Here is a 17,562-nt window from a genome sequence, read left to right as displayed (position 1 = left end):
ACTTAAAAAGATTTGACTCATAGTATTTTGCCAAGTGGTATCTGAGGGAGAACCTTGGCATGTACCCAAAATGCCAGAGACTATTGTAAACAGGGAACTGGGGTGTGGTATGAAGGCTCTGTCTGAAATTTCATGGAGTAGGGACCTAGCCTAGGAAGATATGGACTGTGCTATATCCCTATAAAAAAATCACAACAAATATATTTCCAAAGCAGAGGCTCTTGGATGTGTCTCCAGGTAGCTGGTCTCAAAATGAAGAGTTTATGTGTCCAAAAACTGAGATTCAGTCTCACTCTTTATGGCTCACGTTAGGGACATTTGCTAAACAGAAATGCAATGGGTGGCTTACCAGAGTAGCAGAGTCAGGCTGTGACCAAGAATCTGTGGTTCTTTGAAACTGATAAACTGGAAAAGGAAAAATCTAAATTTTGATTCTGGATTTTAAAGTTTGTGTTTCTTGGTTGGATTTTAGAAAACTGTTGAAACCACCACATTGTTTTTTTTCTTCATGACATATTTGCCCAGTTAACAACTGAGAAAAAAGTAGTCCATATGATATATTTGTGCTTCAGCTGTGTGCCAAAAATTGCAGTTGTGCATATTTTGGAAGCTCTGCAGCACACATTTCTGAAAAAAATTGAGTCTTTACATGCGGAGCAGAAGAGATGGAGTAACTTAACTGGGGAATCTTTCAGGAGAAAGTAAATCTTAAGATGCCTCTTCCCTTTTTGTACCCTCCACTTCCCCTCTTTCTCATGTCTCTTCCACGAGGGCTGAACAATGTGACCATATTATTTGTCATCCACTTTTGAGTATGGAAAGAAGCACTATTAACAGTTATGCCAAGGCAATGGCATAAATTGGGATGTGGGGTCAACCTGGCTTTGTTTCCTATGTTCTGTGAGGACTGTACTGATGCCACCTCACCCCATCCATGGCATTCATCACACTCTGTGTTCCCATTACGCTCTGTAGATATCTCTAATATAGTGTGCCATATTGGTCTCTCCCCTTGAACTGTGAGCTTTTTGAGGGTAAGAGCTCTATCTTAATTATCTTTGCCTAGTATCTCTATTCTGTAGCCTGAGGGCTGGCACAAAAAATGTACTCATTGATGAGAGGGAATATATTAATGAAAAAACGTGAAGGTAGATAGATAACAGGATTGGTGGAGAAATTATTCCTGATAGAGAGAAAGGGATCACATGTATAAAAGCATAGCATTCCTAATGATTATGAGCTGAGTGTTGCAAATAAATCAGCCTTCGTGAAATGGAGTGTCATGTTGAAAAATGGCAATAGGTGACAAGGACTGGGGGGAGGACCGGGGGGGGGGGGAGGGCAGAGTTGGTAGAGTCTATTGATTGTCCAAAACTATTATTTGGTGGCTGCTCTAAGGAGGGGTGTTCCATGGAGAGACATGGCTGCTGCCACCCCTTAATGGAATAGACTGGACGCTAGGTTTGCATTTGAATTTGGAAGAATGTGTTTGGTAAGCATTAAAATTTGCATGATAAAGAGATAATAGCTTCTCAAAGAATTTTGATACTTCTGCTTCCAGCTGAAACCAGGAAATTCAGAGGCAACAAAAGTGAAAACAAGGAAAACGTTAATGGAAATTTTGAACCTAGAAAAGGTTTGGTTTGAGTTTTGAAGGAAAGTCTGACTTTGTTTACTGCCCCCAAGTACTACTGTTATGATTTGCTGGCTTTTTTGTTGTTATTGTTCATTATATTTCATTTATATAATACGATCATATTATGTCCTAATTCTTCCGGATGGGTCCCCAAATTTAGCTGCTTAACCAAAAGCTTCTATGTTTACTGCAGTGCTGAAGCCAGACTACCCAGAATGGGCTTGTGCAGTAACTGTGGGCCGCTTTGCCTCAAATCAGCAGTTCTACTTGGGGAGGGTCTCGCAAAGTATTCTAGGAAGAGTTTCCTCTGTTACTTGCATAGATGGGCAATACTTTAATTAAAGCAACATGTATAAATAATTTAATAAGTGACTGCCAGAACTGGTTTTCTCTAATAAAAGTAAGCATAAATTTTTTTTTTTTTTTGATGATCGCTTAGGGAATTGTGAATTGCCTAACACTCAATACTTCAATCTTTAAATATTTTGGTCTGTAAGACCCCAATTTCCAAGAATCTATGGAAGTGCTGACTTCAGCCCATCTAAACCAGGCAGATCAAGCTCCAGGCAGCTATTGCGGGAGTGGAATGAAAGTTTTCACACGAAACTGCTATCTCTTCCTGGAAGAGTGAGATTTCAGACCTTATTTTTCCCTAAGAGAAGAGCTTTCCCTTGGAGGTCTGGATCTACATTCTGGGGTCTTAACTGAATTCTTTAGTAACTGATGACCTCCCCTCTTCTGTATTGAAAGGATGCTTCTAAATGCCCACTTATTTTATCTATACATGTTTCTTTAAGTTCTTACCTAAAGAGTTTTCCTCCATGTGATGAAGCTGCTTACTTTAAATGCTCATTACTACTCACTGTTTATGCTGAAATCATGCATATTTGAGTTGCTGTTTGCAACTAATGATCAAAGGGTGCCTTCCTCTTAATTAAATCATTGGTTAATTTGATGAGCCTTTTCAGGGGTCAAATGAATTAATTCCTCAAAAATCAATCCTATTGACTGCTCATTCTGCTGAATCATTTCAAAATTCACTAACCATGTTTCCTTCCTATACAGATGAAAATCCTTTACAACCGAAAAAAAAGCATTAAAGTAAATATGGCACTTGCATAATAGTTTTGATAATTGTAAGCCTTGACCCATACTTAGGTAATCAGATAAACCACAAAGTGTTAGGAAAGTACTTGATTCAATTAAGGAGAAGGAGCTCTATGTTATTAATAAGTAAGCAAGCAAATTTTGGACAACTGGACTCTTCCAATATTTCTTTAACATATGATGTAAAGTTTAATTTGTGTTTAACACAGTTTATTTTTTTTTCCTAGAGAGACACCTCCTCTATGGACGCCCTGCAGTGCTTTATCGGACTAGATATGACATCTTATATCATACAGATTTTGAAAGCGGTTATAGTGAGATATTCCAAATGCCACTCTGGACATCATACACTGTTTCCAAACAGGTCATTGAGGAAATTGGGTTTTATATAATTCTTCATGTGATTATATTCCTTGCATTCATATTATAATTACTTGCTTAACAGAATTTTGCCTTAGGAAAGAGTTTAATTTTTTTTCTGATGAAAAAAACAGCCTATGTTGAATCTATTGCAAGATATTTTGAGCTGGACTTTATGCAATGTTCTAATAATTTCTTAGCAGTATGTTAAATATTAAAGGGGATATACTAGTTATTTTGTTACTTTTACTATGCTTGTCATTGCCCAATAGTTACAGAAGTCACCAAGATTTGTTTGTTTTAATAGACTTTATTTTTTAGTGTAGTTTTAGGTTTATAGCAAAATGCAGTGGAAAAGACAGAGAGTTCCCATATATCTACACCCTTACATACACACAGCCTCCCCACTATCAATATCCTATTTGTTTTTTTTATAAAATATTTTTTTAATGATTTCAAAGAGGAAGGGAAAGGGAAAGAGAGATAGAAACATCAATGATGCGATCAAGCCTGGAACCTTGGCATGTGCCTTGACTGGAAATCAAACTGTGGCCTCCTGGTTCATAGGTCGACACTCAACCACTGAGCCTGCTGGTCAGGCCCTATTTGTTTTTTAATAAAAGTTTTATATTGGAGTTTCAGTTGTGATATCAGGAATTAGACACTTTTATTTGACAATTGAGGATATGTTTTTAATTTCTAAATACAACTGAGCACTTCCACTACCCCAAACACAGCTTCTCATTGATTTGTACTGTGGGCGTGTGTGTTGCTCTGGCACTACAATATGCATGTGCAGTCTTCCTTTGCATAGAGACCAAGTTTATATTATTTCTCTGAGTGTTATTTTTTAACTGTCGTCTGTGGAATCCCATTTATTATTTCAACAGCGGAACTCCTGCTGTATATATTGTTTTAGTTAAGACTTTATCAAGAGAGTTCTGCTGCTAAATAGATAAGTGTTTGAAAATTATTGGCTTACTGTATGTAAAACTGAGGTCTTTTTTTTATTTTTAAGGAGTCAGGATATCAGAATACGAGCTACAATAAAAGCTAGAGGGGTTTGGATGCTGCTGTAACAGAATAGCCTGGTTTCAGCATGGCACTGTTGGTTTGATGTTGTCTTTGTGATGACATTACTGACCACCTCTGACTCACCATGCAGGCGGAGGTCTCCAGCATCCCCGAGCATCTGACCAATTGTGTCCGGCCTGATGTTCGTGTTTCTCCGAGTTTCAGTCAGAGCTGTTTGGCCTACAAAACTGATAAACAGATGTCTTATGGATTCCTCTTCCCTCCTTGTAAGTTACAAAGTATCAGGATCTGGACATTCTAGAGGGGTGTAATTATGTGGAGTCTGGAGTGTGTGACTTGGTATTTAAGACTTCAGTGGTTTTAGCTTTTCTTCAGGAGAGCTGCTCAAGAGACTGAAGGGATGACCGTCTATGGGATACTTCCAAAACTGGCCGGAAAAGAGACCAGCTTTCACAAATCCTATTCTCCAGGGGAATTCTAAACTGCAAGGGAATATTCTGTGTGCCTCCTCATATCATTAAATGGGAATATGAAAGTGAAATAGTAAATCATTAAGACAGTATCCTATATAATAAAAGGGTAATATATAAATTGATCAAATGGCAGAATGACTGGTTGCTATGACGTGCATTGACCACAAGGGGGGTAGACGCTGGAACCTTGGCATGTGCCAAGGACATCCTGGACTGCTAAAGGGCACAGGCTGGGCTGAGGGAACAACCCCACCCCCAGTGCACAAATGTTGTGCACTGGGCCTCTAGTTATTTAAATAATACATGAAGCCCTTTAATTATCTCTCATTAGCTTGATGACATTTTTTAAAGTACAAATTACACTATTGAAATCAAGGACTTCTTTTCACAATATTTAAGAGATCTAAGACTTAGGTAGGAAGAAAAAGCATTATAAAAAAATTTTGAGAGAGAGCTACTGACTGAAGGAAAGAGATAGAGTTGGGGGTGGGAAGTAGTAAATTCTATATAAAGTAAGAATTGAGTAGGAATAAAAGAGTAGATTCATCCACTTCAGGCTATTTGGATTATTTTAGAGGATTGATTTTTTAAATTGATGTAGGTTTTGGTAAGTAATGGATACTGTTTGTTTTTCTAATGTTTAGATCTGAGCTCTTCACCAGAAGCTAAATATGATGCATTCCTTGTAACCAATATGGTTCCAATGTACCCTGCTTTCAAACGTAAGTCCAATATTTACCTAGTAAACTATTATTTATGAAAAAATATTTTCAAATTTACCACTTAACTTTTCTACCTATATAATACCTTTGTGTTTAACTTTGCAACATTTGAAGACATTTCATGTAAATTCTCTACTGTTAATCCAAAATATGAATCTGTAACAGCGGTAAACAGATTCTTTATCTATTGTTTAAAATTAAGAAATTGAGTCACAAGAAGTGACCCAGATCACCTGGCAGGTTTGGCTCAGTGGTTGAACATCAACCTATGAACCAGAAGATCATGGTTTGATTCTCAGTCAGGGCACATGCCTGGGTTTCGGGCTCGATCCCAGGAGGCAACTGATTGATGATTCTCTCTCATCATTAATGTTTCTATTTCTCTCTTCCTCTCCCTTCCTTTCTGAAATCAATAAAAAATACATATTTTTTTAAAAAGTGACCCAGATCATGAATGGTAGAAGTTGAACTAAACCAAGTTTGTGTTTTCCTTTTGACCTGGTGTTCTTTCTACTTCAGTGCTGATTATATGGCTGGTTAAAAGGGGGTTCTCTGTATTTTGGAAGCTACGACATTCAACAGCATCTATATATATTTATTGAATGTTCCAGTAAAAGCTACGAGTACCTCTCTCTTTCAGGATGATGGTGACCATGTATTTTGAATGTTGATGCTAAAACACAGTAAGAGCTTAGTTGTCTTCTGAATCATCAGAGTATTGAATTCAGATGTTTTTTTGGAGCTCTGCAAATTATCTTAGTTTCTCTGAACACTCATTATTTCTTTGCACATGGCATAAATATTTGTGGATGACAGTGATATGACTGATATAAACACAATAAGCCCTGGACCAGAAACTGGGTTCTAGTCCCAGGAGGGTGACCTCTAATTATGTGATCATATAGATGTCATTTAACTTCTCATTTGTAAAATTAAGAGATTTAATTGCATGACCTCTATGGTGTATGTGTGTGTGTGTGTGTGTGTGTATAAAGTCTTAATATATATATATATATATATATATATATATATATATATATATTAGACTTAATTGGCCAAAACAATCCATTTTCTATTTCTGATGACAAAGAATTCATTCATTTTCTCATTTATCCATCCATTTGCTTATCCATGCATGCATTCAAACATAGAGAAAGCAGTGTAGAGTAGCTTTTACCTCCGTTCAGTTCATTTACAGTGAACAGACCTATATGCTTACAGGAAAGATAGGAAAAGGAGGTATCAGGACTCTCAGGGCTGAAATAAAGTCTCAAAATAGGACCCATAGGGAAAAATGATTGTAGAGTATCATTGACAGTGGCAGGACTCCCCAACTTGACTTTGGTGAAATGGCCAACCGTGGTTTAGAGGGGAAAATATTGATGTGATGCCCTACGTACTAAATGAAGGTTTATTTAAAGGTAAAATCCACTGTTTATGCATGAAAAATTAAAGTATGCTCTTAAAAGCTTTCCTGGTTTGTTCTCTAACCCAACTGAGAAATGTTTCAGAAACCCATTTTGATATATGTCATAATAATACATGAAATGCAGCTTCATTTAATTTCCAAAAATCATGGTTCCCTGGATTTCTTTATTCTTACTGATGCCTTTTGTCCAAGCAGTAATAAAGGAAACACTTAGTACCACCCTGAGGCTGGCATGACAGAAGGCCTTTCACAGAGGGCTCACTGTTCTTCACTGGGGAAAGGCTTTCTCATATGCCACAATTCTGTGGGCTTGGCCTTTTGACTGTTCTCATTGTTATTTCTTTCCCTATTTGCCTCTCCAGTTTTTATGCTTAAGTTAACATTTGAACTTCTCTCCTACTGTCCTCCTTAGTTTATTGCAAATAATTATCTGTAGTGTTTTGGCTCTGAGGGCCTGCTCTTTCCCACTCAGAGCATCAGGAGATGCCATATGCAGTGGAAGTTCTGTGGGCAAAATGGCCAAGTACTTTTGAATGGGAGTGGTAAGAAGTGATAACAGCCTGCACCTTACCACCTCCATGTGGAATAGAGCGTAGTAAGTTGAATCCAACTTTTCAGAACCAATGCATTGTTTGCCTTTCCTGTTTCCTTCTTTTATTTCCTTCTTTTGCCTTCTCCTTTCCTGCCCCTAGTAATGCAAAATGGAGCTAGAGTGGACAATTAAGTCCTCTCTAGTGTGAGCTTGAAACCAAGAAATGAGTAATGGAGAAGAAACCTGACTTGCACGGATCAGGGAATGACTTTTCCAGGCAAAAAGGAGATCAAAGGCAAAAGTTTAATTGGAAACAAGTTGGCAAGGTTGGGGACAGGAAGAAAGCCATGTACCTGAGGGGAAAGAGGTAGGAAGCAAAGCCATGGAGGTAGGCAGGGTCTACAGTGGATAGTTGGGATTTTATTCTAATTATATATATAGTGAGAAATCATCTGGAGTGTTAGAAATGCATGTAGGGGGTAGTGTGATGCAGCCTGATTTATGGTGTAAAAGAATCTGTCTATATAGAGAATGGGCTACAGGGAAGTGAGAGTTTCTTACAGAGAGCCCAGGAAGTAGTCTTTTGTAGCAGTTTATTGAAGAGAGGCTAGTAACTTTGACCAGGGTGGATGGGGTGAAAATGGTGAGAAGTGGTTAGATTGGATGACTGGGATGTATTTTAGAGATGACACTGTTGGGTCTTGTTCACATGTGTATGAACTAAGGAGAGAAGCCAGGGATGACTCTGAGGATTTTGACCTGAACATCTGGGTGTGAGTGCCATTAACTATGATGGAGAAGATAAGAATTGGGGCAAGATTAGATAGGAAAATAAAGAATTCTGTTTGGATACATTTTTGCTCTACATGATTATTAGATTTTCAAGTGGACCATGAGATGGGTAGTTGGATAGCATATCTGAAAATCTATTGAGGCTGGAGACATGAACAGGGGAACTAGCATGCCTATGAGATTATGAAGGAATAGATAATAGAGTAAAGCCTTTTTTTCCATTTCTCACAAGTATTGCATTTCTTCTTTTGTACATACTATCCCCCCTGCCCGGAATGTTCTGTCACCACCTCTTTGCCTAGGAAACATCCAGTTGTCCTTCAGATCTCAACTCAGTAACCACTTCATCTGCAAATTCTTCCCTGAGTTATTGAGATAGGGTTAAACTCCCTACCAGTGTCTCTATATCTTTCTCTTTGCTGGCCGATAAATGACACACACACAGCTAATGCTTTAGGATGGATTCTTCTCAGCTCTATTGTCCCTTGGTTTGTGACATTTGACTTATAGAATATACTCTAGAAAGAATTTAGCCAAAGCAAGGAGCTTTATTCATGAAGTACTGATTTTGCCTTTGCACAGGAGTCTGGAATTATTTCCAAAGGGTATTGGTGAAGAAATATGCTTCAGAAAGGAATGGAGTTAATGTGATAAGTGGACCCATTTTCGACTATGACTACGATGGCTTACATGACACACAGGACAAAATCAAACAGTAAGCTTTCATCTCCACTTGGTGTGTGTGTGTTTCTAATTCTCATATATCACTCAAGACTATTCTTCAAAGATTCACATACTGGAGAAGAGCTAATACCCCTTAAATCTTTTGCTCTTTGAATCTCCTTGTGATTTCTTTAGTTCTGTGGACCTTTGATTAAGCATGGCATTGGTGGTTGGCATGAAATTGGGTTTTGTGGTAAATAAATGCACTTTTCCATTCTAGGAAAGAAAATGGATCTGAAGATTTAAAATTTTTTGTCAATCTTCAACAGCTCTTCTGTGGGAAGATGATACTTTTCACATATCTTCATTTTTGGGGGGACTTTTAAAATTTTTTAGATTTTCTGAGTTAGCACATCTCAGTAGGAAATTGCATATAGACTTTCATTGAATCTAGTTTCTACCTTCTGTGGTGTTATTGGGGATATAATAGTATACAAACAATATTCTGCTCACAAGGAACTTATAATCTAGTGGTGAAGGCAAGAAGATACAAATAGAACAATTCCTATGTCATTTAATTTTATACATACATGAAATAATCAGGAGCACAAAAATTAAGAAGGTTTAATTGTGATTTACAGATAATTAGAGAAAATGCTACTTTTTACATGGATAATTAATAAATTTGAAGTTATCTTACTCCCTTTCCATTCTTTCATTATATTTCATCATAACTGTACAATTACTTTATTGCTGATTATTGTTATAGTTTTTAGCCAAAATTATGTTATCAGTTCAATGATAATTTTCAATATTTTGAAAATGATTAAAATTGGGATAATAGAACACCAGGTAAGGAATTGTGATTTGTATACTTCATTCTACTGGAAAAGATTTTTAATACCTCTAGGTTTATCACTAGCACTCAGTCCTTAGTATTTCCTCTAGTAAGTTCTCTGTACCCAGTTCAGGATCTTATTGTGGCTTGAAAGGACTATTATACACCTAGCTTCAGTGTGTCCTCTCTCTGGCCCATTTTACACAACTATGAAAGTTACCTTCCTGAAACATGGATTTCACAATAATTATTCCTAGTACAGAAACCTTCAGTTATGTATTACTGCCTAAACAATAATGCTGTAATGTAAGCGAACGCAGTTTTGGCTGCCTGCCACAACAAAATCTAAAATCATGAAACAGGTGCTGGAAAAAGTAAAGTGGTTTATTTAAGTGCCAGCAACCTTAGAAAATGGAGGACTCTTGTCCCAAAGCCCATTTTAACATCTCAGTGCAGGCAGGCAGGGGTTTTTATCAGGAGGGAGAGGAAAAGCAGAACAAAGAAATTAGGGGGAGGGAAGGTTGAAAGTTCTTTACACGTAAGTCAGAAGGATCCATTTCAATGATTATATTAAAACTGGTCAAGCTTTTTATGGTTGAGAACAAGTCTCCTAGAGCCAGAACATCTGGTTGCTGGAGTCAGCTTCCTTCCCTGAAGCTAGTTCTTGTATTATGCTCAAAAGGCTGTTAGCGATTTATTGCAGACATGACTAATCAGGCTTTTTTTTTTTTTTTTAAAGGCATATACCCCATTTCCTGACTTGGAGAGAAGCATTGTTCAGTATATTTTACTTTATCAAGAAGGTTATTTTGTTAGTTAGCATAAGATTTCATATATCCTTTTTAACACAAACTCCACAACTTGGCACTCAGAACCCTTCGTAATTTGAAATATGTTGACCCATCCAGCCTCACTTTTCTACTATATTGTTCTATTCATCATGTCCAGCATCAAGTCTTGATTCAAGCTGTTTTATTTTCCTGGAATATCTTTTTTACTCTGCCAGGTTGAGAGAGGGGGAGTTGAAGCAGCTAAAACATTATGTTCAGAGATAAAGAAGTGGGCTACTCCTTAGAAGAAAAAAAATAATTCAATTGAGTGGGAAATATTTTTAGTGACCTAGGCAATAAGCGGGTACACCACTTGAAGAGGAAAGCTACTACAGCAGTTGTAAATATCTTCCTATTTCAGGTACGTGGAAGGCAGTTCCATTCCCGTTCCAACTCACTACTACAGCATCCTCACCAGCTGCCTGGATTTCACTCAGCCTGCAGACAAATGTGATGGCCCCCTCTCTGTCTCCTCCTTCATTCTTCCTCACAGACCTGAAAATGAAGAGAGCTGCAATGTGAGTTCAAAGAGAGCTCTTTAGAATGTGGTTACATAATTCATCTTTACTTCTCAATCTATATCCCACTGTTGAACCAGAACATACTTATTATAAGACACTTGGACTATACAACCAAGTGGAAAGAAGAAAGGATCCAAGCAAATTTTGCTTAACACTTGGAAACTGTGTTCCAATAGCTTTTTATTTTTCAGTGTAAGGGTGTGGGTGTATGTGCGTGTGTGCATTTAATGAAGTTCTATTTATGTATTTGAGTTTGACAGATGATAAAAGTGCCCAAATGCTTTGAGTTTTGCAAAAGACATACAGATTTTATAAAAAGAAAGAGGAAAGTAGTAAAATTTTGATACTTATTGAAACTAGTTAAGAGTTCTCTCTACTTTGATGGGTGTTTGAAAATTTCCATAATAAAAACATTTTTAAAAGACACACAGGGGAGCCCTAGCTGGTTTGGCTCAGTGGATAGAGTGTCAGCCTGTAGACTGAAGGGTCCCAGGTTCGATTCCAGTCAAGGGCACATGCCTGGGTTGCAGGCTCGATCCCCAGTAGGGGGCAAGTAGGGGGCAGCTGATCAATGATTCTTTCTCATCATTGATGTTTCTATATTTCTATCCCTCTCCCTTCCTCTCTGAAATCAATAAAAATATATTTTAAAAAAAAGACACACAGGGGAATATATTCTTTACAAATCAGAATTCATTTGCTACTAGTTATGGGAGGGGGTCACCCCATTTTCAAATAGACAGGTGACTCCTGACTCTCTTATTTCCATGTAGAGGCAGGATGGCATGATGAAAACTTCCCAGGGAGGTAGACATGAGCCATGCTGTATGCTCTTGGCCCTGAACCGATTCTACACTCAGGGACAAATAACAGCTATTCCAGGTCTCACTAATGCAATTGAGTGTCTGTGCTCCAAGGCTGACTTTAGAAGTAATAGTCTTCATGCTTTTGTTTCATGTAATATAAAGAGCAGGGATAAAATCTACTCAAGAGGATTTTTTTGTCAACAAGCATGACTCAAATTCCTAACTTGTGTAAGATACTCTGGGAGAAACAGAACTCTATTCAACAGTCACTACCCTAGGCAGCCTTCAGTGGGAGAGAGCAAATGAAATGGGGAGGACAAATGAAACGGGTATAGAAATTGCTATAGTAAAAGGCAAAGTGCCATAGAAAAGCTTCAACAGAGATTATCAGCTTCATGGCCAAGCTGGCTTTTGGACAATGGTTTCAACTATAGGAGAAGATTGAGGCTATGAATATCCAAAGCAAAATAAGGGATTCAGGAAAAAAGAAAGAAAATTGAAATGATGGCCAAGAAAGCTAATTAAGTTCATATGGAATATTGGAAATAAGAGTAATAGTGGGAGGTAAGGTTTTTTTTTTTTAATTTTTCATTTAAGTTAACAGCCAAACTACATTAGTTTCAGGTGTACAACATGGCAATTACACATTGAGTATATATGTTATGAAGGGATCATCCCACTAAGCCTAGTACCCCTCTAACACCATACCTAGCTGTTGCAATTTATGGACTATATTCACTACACTTAATGTTACAGCCTCGTGACCATTTTTTAACTGGCAATCTGGTTTTAAAACTTGTTTAAAATCAAATTTAAAATAAAATAAATAGTAACAATAGTCATATTAGCAGCAGTAGTAGCTGTACCGTTTATTGAGTACATGTGACCAGCCAAGTCCTGTGCAAGCCCTTTATATATAGGGTGTCCCAAAAATCATGCAAGATTTGCAATTCAACTGAATCAAATCTTGCATGATTTTTGGGACACCCTATATATATTATTTCTAATAATCTAATTACCCTGTGAGGCAGGTATATATGCTCTCCCCCAATCCCTTTTTATTAACTATTGAGAAACCTAGAGCTAATAAAGGAAACGTATGTTAGTTGGTACCCTGTTTAGTCAATAGGAGAGCAGGACTTTATAGAGTTGAGACCTGACTCCAAATGCCCATCCTCTTTCAAATTGATCAGATTTTCCTGGTGGAACCTTGGGATCTTAGAAATTTTTCTTATTGCATAGGCGTTAACAAGCAATGTAAAATGTTTAAGCATAGGAGAAACATTGTAGGCTCTGCTTTAGGGAGATAAATTTGAATGAAAGGGTGTCAAGCATGGTACTCAATGGCGTTTGGCAAGATTCATTTCATGGGATTGAAGTAATAACTTAAGCTGGGGTTGTGATCTTAGAAATTGAAAAAGAAGGGTGGAAGGCAGCAATATTATACTGAAAGGATCATTAAGATCTTATAAATTATTGGATGGGAAGTGGAGAAGCAAGAAAACTATAAGAGAGGCGAGTTCTCATCAACATATTGGCTAGCTAGACCTTCTCAATTTTGATTGTTTATAACCACAAAAGTAGCTAATGGTCCACCAGAAGAGTGTATAACAGGATATGCTTTCTTTGAATCTCAAATTTACTAAAAATTTGTTGTGGGGAGGTAAATTTTTTGCAAAAAAACAAACACATACAGGTTGAGGAGTGAAATTCAAAATTGACATGCATTTTTAAGATAAAGTGGAAACTAAAAAGAACATTTAAGACTCATAATAGGCAATTTAAGGTATATGTAGGTTCCTAGGGAATTCATGCTCAAGTTCCTCTGTCAGTAGAGGAATTTGGTGATGGGAGAGTTTGAAAATGTCATTTTCAATTCAGGTCAAAGCAATTCTTTAGTCACTGCACATTTTTCATCTGACAAATGAAATCGACTAATGTTCTCATAGGTCTTTCCTTCTTGGTTCCTGGCTCTGCATAGAGCTTAGAGGTATTTCCTGTAGAGCTCATGGCCAGCAAGCTTCTTATTGAAGAACCCCCTGTCCACATAGAAACCTGTCCTTGCTTTGAGGTTCACCTTAAAACTGCCAGGGCTTGAATTCAAACTCAGTTGGGATAAAATCAGGGAGAACAGGCAGGTGAACAGTAAATTTTCATAGTAATAGAGACAATAAGCAAGTTCATGGATTGTGCTTTTGGTTGCATTAGTGTTCTAAGTTATTTATTCTTAAAGTTTTTCCTTTCCTTCTTCCCTCCCTCGGTACACATGAACTTTTATTTGAGTTTTATTAGTTTTGCATTTCACATTAGAGTCTCCCTCAGCAAATGTTTCTGTAGACTGCCTGCTAAAATCAGGTAGGAGACATTTTTTTTTTCATGTTTAGCATAGCTAGTATTTTCTAATGATTAATTGGAGGCTAGATTTTAGCATGTTAGAACCAGGGGAGAATGTCTGTCAAATGAATTTGGCAAATCACTTCCCAAAGAAAGAAATAGCAAAACACAGATTTTTCCCTGAATTCTGATAAATTTAAATTAGGAAAAACCTTTTCACCCATGTCCACACATTCAAATGGCTGTATTTACAAAGAAACAAGTAGACTTACTGACCATTGAAAATCAAATAAATGAGTTGAATATGAAAATTCTCCCAAAATATAGCTTCATGCTTACTCTGCTTACTCGGAGGGGGTCCTGCAGGGTTTGGAGACCTCCTACTTCGTTAATTATATGGTCGCACTGAGGACTGGTCAGTACCGTTGTGGGTAGAGTTATATTTAGGTCTTTGCTGTGAATCTCAGAGATCTTGGTTAGCTTGGGTTAGGAGGGTGGGGCATGGAGTGTTAAAATCCTTACTCCTCCAGTCTGCAAAGCAATTTCTTCCTATTTCTTCATTTCACCTGGGATGGCCGGGCATCAGTTTCCTGAACCAACACCCTCATGATACATATTTAGCACTGGCACAAACTGCTTAGCTCCCTGTCCAGGTCGCTGTGGGAGCTTTACGAGAAAACCCATTGCAGGTTCTTGGGCTTTGGTTCATTGATCCCACTAGTGGTAAAAGAGTTGGGTGAGGGCAGGTCTGAACATTCTCAGCCCTGGGACACACAGCCACCCTTCATCTTGTAGAAAGACTTTTGGGAGCCATTGCACTGCTGGGGCATTTGGGAATAAATTTATTTGCAAAGGTTCCCCTGCTTTGTGCCTACCAATGAAAGTAGGTATCCTATATACTAAAAGCCTAATATGCAAATTGATCAAACGGCAGAACGACCAATCATTATGTCGCACACTGACCACCAGGGGGCAGACGCTCAATGCAGGAGCTGCCCCCTGGTGGTCAGTGCGCTCCCACAGGGGGAGCGCTGTTCAGCCACAAGCTGGTCTCATGGCTGGCGAGTGCAGTGGCGATGGAGGGAGCCTCTCCTGACTCCACAGCAGCAATAAGGAGCAGTGAGCAGGTAGGCGGTAAGGAGCCAGGGGTCCCGGACATCCCCTGAGAGCCGGGTTGAGGGTCCACTCCCCCCCTCAGTGCATGAATTTCATGCACCAGGCCTCTAGTTTCTCCATAATTCTCAGAGCTCTCAGACTTCCTTCTTGCTCTCAACTTCCCTCAAAAGTGAAATAAGTTGTTTTTAAAACATAAAGGACTGCTTCTCCTGAATTGCTTTTTGTTTTCAACTTAGACATGAAATAAATTGATTGGTGTGAGACATCTGACGGTCCTTCTGATATATGTGCTGGTGGGGCTATTGTAAACAAGTAGCTAAGACAGAGAGAGATTTTCTTTCTTTTTTCCATGGTGCTATTTTCTTACTCTCTCCCCACCCTTTCTTCCTTCCTCTTCTTCCTACCCCCCAGGGAGTGCTGAGGTAAGCATTTCTCCTTGTGAACCAAGGGAGAAACTGAGGACTAGAGAGATCAACTAGTTTAACCAAAGTCTCCCAGCCGGGAAGTGGTATAGCCACACTTCCACCCTAGGTCTCTTGGGCCCCAGAGCGCCAGGTGTATCAACTGAGCTGCTTCCAAGTCAAACTCACTATTCAAATGTCAGTTCATTAGAGTCTAATAGATGATGTCGCGAGTTCTTCTGAAAGACTAGGAATGCATACACATAATGTTGTACATTGGACACAAACTTCTTACTTTCCTGGGGAGGCAGAGGAGCTCTCCAATGACTTGTGCTCTGTGCTCAACACTGTAATTTGACAGGGAGGGGGTGGGGGGACAAATTACTGAATTCTCCAAGATCTTTGGTTTTCCTCATTTTGATTTATGTTCTGAGAACCTATTGAGTCAAATGCCCTTGCATACCACTTGTCTCGTTTATTTAGCACAGCTAATTGCTGTTGAGAATGTTTATAGCCAAGGGCAAGTATTTGTGGCACATTACTGACAGGAATGTGGTAGAGTGGCGGGGAGGCCAGGAAGGAATAACACACTGGCTCTGGGTGCAGAAGTGCGTAGAGGTCATTCGTGGACTCGGGACAAACTGAGCATTTGGAGAACCTCCTCTGGAAAATTCTGACTCTGATTGTATACTATTTCCATTGCAGAGCTCAGAGGATGAGTCGAGATGGGTAGAAGAACTCATCAAGATGCACACAGCTCGGGTGCGGGACATTGAACATCTCACCAGTCTGGATTTCTTCCGAAAGACCAGCCGCAGCTATTCAGAAATCCTGGCACTAAAGACATACCTGCATACATATGAGAGCGAGATTTAACTTTCTGATCATCTGCAGTGCCGTCTTATCAACTGGTGTATATTTTTATATTGTTTTGTATTTATTAATTTGAAACCAGGACATTAAAAAAATGTTAGTATTTTAATCCTGTACCAAATCTTATATTACGCCTGAATGACTCCACTGTTTTTCTCTAATGCTTGATTTAGGTAGATTTGTGCGCTGTGTAGAGCTTGTAAGAAATACTGCAGCTAGAGATTTTTAGTGGAAGCTTCTAAATGGTGCTGCAAATCTGATACATGCATTGAGGAAATATTAATTTTCCAATGCACAGTTGCTACATTTAGTCCTGTACTGTATTGAAACACTGATTTTGTAAAGTTGCATTTATTTCTGTTAATGATAACAGACATATTTAAACCTTATAAACCAATCTTAAATATAATAAATCACACATTCAGGTTTTTTTCTGGTTTTATTTGGCCTTTATTCTACTTAAGAACTAGAGTGTTTGCTGCAGGTGTGTTCATGCATGAAAGGTATACATTTCTTGCATTAGGTGGGCCCTCTTCCTAGTTGGATGTAGTTCACACAGTCAGAGGGGCATGTTTGATGTTCAGCTACAGTGGCCTGTATAAGATAGTTTAGGTACATATCTATGGGAAAGCAGAAGGGAAGAGGGAAAAGGAAACCAGAAAAATTCCTTAATACCCTTTCTCACTTACCTCTTTTTAAAATACATTGATGTTTGGAAGAATAGGTTCTTCTGATCAAGTTGGTTCAAAGCTCTAAGTATTAGACTCAACTGAGACTGGATTAAGCATATATTCTATATAAGGTACCAACTTAAGAATCATAGAGGATATGAAGAGAATTAAGACAGTAGGATGAGATACAGACATCTACACTAATAAAAGAGAAAAATGGTAATTGGTGTACGGCGATACCTTTTTCATTGGCTAATCAGGGCTATATGCAAATTAACTGCCAACTAAGATTGGCAGTTAACTGCCAACAAGATGGCGGCTAATTTGCATATGTAGGCACAATGCAGGGAGGCGAAAGGGAAAGCAGGAAGAAGCCCCCTGCCACTGACAGTGATCTGAAACCCAGGGGGGAGCTAAGAGCTG

The 17,562-nt window shown here is 38.4% G+C and overlaps 1 protein-coding gene across 1 annotated transcript in view; it reads left to right on the top strand.

The window, feature by feature from the left end:
- The window catches only part of ENPP2 (ectonucleotide pyrophosphatase/phosphodiesterase 2), a gene marked incomplete at its 5' end in the record, with an annotated part of 98,368 nt that extends 81,470 nt beyond the window's left edge, over positions 1–16,898 (top strand). The window contains 7 exon segments of the mRNA XM_081111666.1: positions 1,562–1,636; positions 2,971–3,107; positions 4,269–4,404; positions 5,256–5,333; positions 8,669–8,801; positions 10,779–10,935; positions 16,301–16,898. Coding sequence (XP_080967792.1) covers positions 1,562–1,636; positions 2,971–3,107; positions 4,269–4,404; positions 5,256–5,333; positions 8,669–8,801; positions 10,779–10,935; positions 16,301–16,471 — 887 coding nt within the window. The 3' untranslated portion in view covers positions 16,472–16,898.
- Between the last annotated feature and the right edge of the window lie 664 nt (positions 16,899–17,562).

Source organism: Myotis nattereri (genome assembly GCF_964212035.1).
Source record: "Myotis nattereri genome assembly, chromosome: 17".
Taxonomy (NCBI): domain Eukaryota; kingdom Metazoa; phylum Chordata; class Mammalia; order Chiroptera; family Vespertilionidae; genus Myotis; species Myotis nattereri.
This window is presented reverse-complemented; position numbering and strand designations above follow the sequence as displayed.